General features: G+C 40.4%; 1 protein-coding gene across 1 annotated transcript; it reads left to right on the top strand.

Annotated features, from left to right (window-relative positions):
• The first annotated feature begins 2,364 nt into the window (after positions 1 to 2,364).
• On the top strand, positions 2,365 to 4,838 carry LOC112079254 (uncharacterized). Its single transcript, XM_024145252.2, has 4 exons — positions 2,365 to 2,445; positions 2,580 to 2,945; positions 3,118 to 3,468; positions 4,498 to 4,838. Exons 1-4 carry the CDS (start codon positions 2,403 to 2,405, stop codon positions 4,608 to 4,610), a joined length of 873 nt encoding a protein of 290 aa, XP_024001020.1. The 5' UTR covers positions 2,365 to 2,402; the 3' UTR covers positions 4,611 to 4,838.
• Positions 4,839 to 5,929: the final 1,091 nt, after the last annotated feature.

Genomic DNA, 5,929 nt, shown 5'->3' with positions numbered 1-5,929 from the left:
AAAACATAACTACTTAGCCCGCGTCGCGCAATTCGTTATGTTTAACACCTTTTTGATCCATTCGCTTCCGTTTAAGAAATGTTTTTCAACAGAATGTAATGAATACACCCCTGATCACCTCAAAACCAGTTCACTTTCATAACAGCCTAGTTGTATTCCTTCTTGATCTCCCCATCCTCTCACATCATCCCTTTGCTTGTGGACTTCAATACACAACTCATCATCTGTATGTGACCAAAAAACTTCAAAGCCAACCATATCATAACCGGTACACACAGCCTACATCGTTGTCAGCATATTAGCTAAAGTAACGTCATAGTCAACATAGCTAATTTAACAAAGTGTTAGTAAACCTGCTACAATCATGCAGTAACATTACAGTGGCAGTCAGTTAGCAGTTTACACTTACACTGGTTTAGGAACTTACGACTGAATTAGTGGAATTAGCTTAGCCGTTGAACTTGAGAAGAGTTCCAGTTTGTGTTGGAAGTCATAGCCAGCTAGCTAACATAGCACCCTCTGTTTGAGCAGGTGTTTCAGTGGGCTAAACTAGCTAGTTGCATTTGCTAGATAAGTAAGTGAAAGTGAAAAAAGGACAACATCTCTTTCCATCTCTCTCTTGCTTCTCCTTCATTTTGCAAGAAATATTTGCTCAAAACTGTTAAACTTTGTTCTCTCTCTTTGAGTCAACTACTCACCACATTTTATGCAATGCAGTGCTAGCTAGCTGTAGCTTACGCTTCCGTACCAGAATCAATCTCTGATCCTTTCATTGGTGGACAACATGTCAGTTTATGCTGCAAGAGCTCTGATAGGTTGGGAGACGTCCTATGGAAGTTGTCATAATTCTGTTTAAACTATGGAAGAGGGTGAGAACCATGAGCCTCCTAGGTTTTAATTAAGTCAATGTACCCAGAGGAGGACGAAACTAGCTGTCTACTACACCATGTTGCTACCCTACAGAGTGCTGTTGAGGCTACGGTAGACCTTCATCTAAAATAGTATGTTTTTATCTATGTGGTTATTTATATTTAGAATAGTGTTATCAAAAAAGTATAACTTTTTAATGATTTAACTTTTTTATATTCATGAAATTTACTGAGGAGGATGGTCCTCCCTTCCTCATTTGAGGAGCCTCCACAGGTACTCTGAATCTGAGTAACAAGGAAAAAGGTCTAGAAGACAGAGAAGCAACATGGAAGAGAAGGTGTACTCTGGGATCAGACAGCAGAAAAAAAAACAATGTCCATTAAAATGAATGAGCTCTTCATTAACTGTATTAGCTTTGTTATTGTAACTGTAGCTACTAATAATTAAATGCATTGCTTCTCTGCCATTTGACATTGATTGCTTGTGATAAGATTAATAAAGTGTTCAACAATAATCAGACAAAGCAATTTTAATGTATTTATTTGGGCCCTCTTGAAGTTGTAGTTGGTTGAAAAGTGTTTCTCTTCTCATGCCACTAACACCCCATCACAACCACAGCAAACTTTTCCAGGTACTTTGTGGTCTGTGATGAACACAAGCAAGATGAGGATGTATCTACGCTTTGTTAGGGCCTGCTGGCCTATTGCAGGCAATATCCTTATTTCGCTCTTTCTCTGCTCTCCCACTCTCTCTCTATCTCTCTCTCTCTTTTTCTCTTTCTGTGGTTTTCAGCCGGATGTCTCAGAACTCTCAGTTCTCTCATACTGTAGGCTATACTACTTACTCTTCAAGCTGACCATTTTAGCAACAGTAAACTAACTATTTTAAGGAGGCAGCTTAGCAATACCAAGTCAACTGAAATGTGTGAAAAAACACAATGAGCTATGTATTAGGTAATTTGACGTAGAGATCAGTACAGTATTCTCAATCAGTGTGATTTTAGGCCACGAGAACCATGGACCTACTCAATAACAATATCATAGGAGGGCATTCTATCCATCTGTTCTACTGAGTGTAAATACTGAATGAGAGATCACTACAATAAAACTACTGTATTGTATAAGCTGTGTTTGTCATATTGTCTTCATAGATGTCTTTAGTGAGGTAAAGTGACTGATAGAAGCACTAGTGATGACAGTGTCATAGCATGCACGTTCAAAACAGGTCACACATTTGAGTCTCTTAGACAACAAAGTAGCTGCAGTGATAAAGATTGAGGGAAATCGTGCTTCAAAAATGTGTGCTCAATTTGTACGAACCTAAACTATGAGATTCTACCTGTAGAACAATTCTGGGACTCTGAACTGTAAAAGCTACACGTAAAGACCACAGTCATGCCTGAATGAGGCATCAACAAAAATGATGCGGTCCAGTTCGACCAATCATCTGTAACTCCATTGTTGAAGTGTTGTCTACATGGGTGGACTCTTTCCACTCAAGACCCAAGTTGTGAAGAGCTGACAACTTTAAAGATGATCTCACTGTGTCTGATATTTCCACTTCTCGTAGAGATGGGTAAGTCAATCTTATACATTTTATATTTCTTGATTTGGAGACACAAAGTATCCCATTATTGTTCTACGGACACTTTGAGAATCCAAAGTTGTAATTGAGGTATGTAACAGCTAACATATTTTCTTGTTCTCTAGTTCATGGGGTAGTTAGGACTGAGTCCTCATCCATCAGTCAGAAGAATGGTCTCATGTCAGCCAACGTTGGAGACACAGTGGTTTTGSTCTGCTTCAACAAAGGCGACATGGGAGTAATGTTCTCTTGGTACAAGCAAACTTTTGAAAATATTCCTCAGCTCATCTCGACCATCTATAAGTTGGACAAGAATGCAACATTTTACCAGGAGTTTAAGAATAACCCTCGCTTCTCAGTGGAAGGTGGCCAAGGGAAAAATAATCTAATGATCGCAGCCGTTGAACTCTCTGATTCAGGCACATACTACTGTGGAAGCTCTTATGGAAACAATTTGGAATTTGGAAAAGGAGTCATTCTCATCATAAAAGGTCAAGAGAAAGTTATTATTATTATTTACTTTTTGTAAATCAGAAAATACAGATATACAGTGTAAATATGATGTATTCTCAGATGAGATCTTTATTGAATAAATGTTGAGTTACAACACTTGCCACAGGGTTTTCTAGAGAGATTAAATAGTTTTTTTGGCCTTCTTGTCAGGATCAGATTGCAGAACTATGACTATACTTCAGCAGCCTGTGTCTGAGTCAATCCAGCCAGGAGACTCTGTGACTCTGAACTGTATAATACACACTGAGACCTGTGCAGGTGAACACAGTGTCTATTGGTTCAGACATGGCTCAGGAGAATCCCGTCCAGGAATCATTTACACCCATGGAGACAGGAGTGATCAGTGTGAGAAGAGCCCTGAGGCTGGGTCTCCTACACAGAGCTGTGTCTACAACCTCCGCAAGAGGAACCTCAGCCTCTCTGATGCTGGGACTTACTACTGCGCTGTGGCCTCATGTGGGGAGATACTGTTTGGGAACGGGACCAAGCTGGATGTTGAAGGTAGACTACATTTCCTAATGTATATGCTATTATTAAAAATACAACACATTACGGTTAATTATTGATTTGCGGTATCGACTACTGACCGTAGCAATATAGTTGAGGGATTCAGTATAACTGAGTATACCAAACATTAGGAACATCTTCCTAAATTTCACCCCCACTCCCCTCCCCCCTTTGCTCAGAACAGCCTCAATTAGTCGTTGCATGGACTATACAAGGTTGAATGCTTCCACAGGGATGCTGGCCCATCTTGACTCCAATGCCTCCCAGAGTTGTCTCAAGTTTGCTTGAATGTCCTTTGGGTGGTGGACCATTGTTGATACACACAGGAAACTGGTTGAGCGGTGAAAAACCCTGCAGCGTTGGCAGTTCTTGACACACAAACCGGTGCGCCTGGCACCTACTACCAATCCCATTCGGCACTTAAATATTTTGCTTCTTGCCCGCTCACACTCTGAATCACACAATCCATGTGTCAATTGTTTCAAGAATCCTTCTTTAACCTGTCTGCTCCCCTTCATCTACACTGATTGAAGTGGATTTAACAAATTACATCAATACGAGATCATAGCTTTCACCTGGTCAGTCTTGTAACTCACACTCCCAAACACTTAGATCCCGGAACCCAGCCCACTTTCCAGCTCACTCTCCAGATCCCAATCACCGGAATTCTAATCACCTGTTCACACACCTGCATGTCATCATCCCACACTATTTAGTTCAGTTCCTTGCACCCCATCACTGTCAGGTATTGTTTGTTTGGAGACAAACTTCTTTCGGAGCGCTGGTTTTTCTCGTCCTGCGCTCCTCCCGTGTATGATAGTTTTTGCCTATTCCCTGTCTGTACTGTTGCCATTTTGTACCAACCGTGTATGACCTTCTGCCTGCCCCTGGACCCAGGTACCTGCCTCCTCCCATGGTTCCTTCCAATAAACACCTGCTGTGCTCTGCGCTTGAAAACAGCTCTCTCTCCTATCATGTTCATTACAAGTCTATGGCATTTAAAGAGCAATTTTATTATTTCAGATTGTGGTGTTGATCCACAGATGAGAATCCTGGTCCTTCTCTCCATCATAAGAACTGGAYTTCTCCTCTGCTGTCTGATCATCTTCATCATCATCTACATCACCAGGAAATAGATAAAGATAAGACCAGTGTCAATAGACTAGAGATGGGTTTTGGAGTAGTAGGAGATACTGTATCATTGCTATGCATTGTAAATGATGATTCATTGAGATTGCTTTGTTGCTCGTATTGCATTTGAAAAGTATTAGCCTGCGACTTCTAATTCAATTGATCATCATCATCCTTCATTATACTGTATGTGTTAATTGATTGAACTGCTCTCCTGAAAACCATGTGAACAGAATGTGCCTTCTTTTTGAAAGAATAAATATCTATTTGAACAACTGATATGGACTAAAATAGAATTCTTCCTTCTCTTGTTCTGTACATACAGTATGTCTGTATGAATGTTTGTCCTGAGGGCTTCTGCAGAGACAACCTACTGTTACCATGCTAAACCCACCATCACATCATGCACTCAGTGAGCTGTTCACAGGAACCTGAACACTTTGGTCTAATGTGAGCTCAAAATGACACTGTCTCTGCTTTGGACAGGCCTGGTTGGCCTTTCACTCACTGTGTAGTTTCAGCAGGATGTCTATGTGGTGTCAGTGTGTTTTCTCTCATGTTTACATCGTTGATCACGACCATAACAATTAGAAACACAGTCCACTGACATACTGCATGCTATATAGCCTATATGTTATCACATGGGCCAGTTTCCCAGACACAGATTATGACTAGTCCTGGACTAAAAAGCATGTTCATGTTCATTCTTGAATTACGATAGTTGATTTGCAGAGTTTAATGTAGAAGTTGTATTCATTTATACTAAGCTACAGATAAGAGCCCTATCCACCCAGGTACACCCCTGACCCCTGACCCCTACTAAACTGTCAGGTGTTACACTTCAGTTAGAGCGTAATTCTGTGAATGATAGTGAACGAGACTGACATACAATAGACTTGTTTCATCCTGTAAGTGATTCCCCCATATACTCTCATGATGCTCCATCCCTGTTCACCCTGGTACATATCAAGACCTGTTGTAAACCAAACAGACCTCCTATAGGTCATCAGGAGAACTGTAACTGCTGTATGGGGTGGGGCCAACTCTATCACAACACTATCACAACTAATTTTGATACCAAGAGCATATTAAGGTATGCACTGTATATGTAATGTATGTTTGAAATGTACTACATGCTTACCAGACAACAGTATTACTTTAAACCCATTTACTGATGGACATTTATATTTTGTTTTCCAAAGTGAGACCTCAGGATTGGACATCTTTGTCCAGACAGTACTTGCAATCTACACAATCATCATCAAAACACAAAAAATGTCATTCACCCAACCTGCACAAAATATCCTATAAAATAAGCATTGGT

The sequence above is a fragment of the Salvelinus sp. IW2-2015 genome, unplaced genomic scaffold (genome assembly GCF_002910315.2).
Source record: "Salvelinus sp. IW2-2015 unplaced genomic scaffold, ASM291031v2 Un_scaffold7384, whole genome shotgun sequence".
NCBI classification, from domain to species: Eukaryota; Metazoa; Chordata; class Actinopteri; order Salmoniformes; family Salmonidae; genus Salvelinus; species Salvelinus sp. IW2-2015.
Note: the sequence above shows the minus strand (reverse complement) of the source record. Positions and strands in the feature narration are given on the sequence as shown.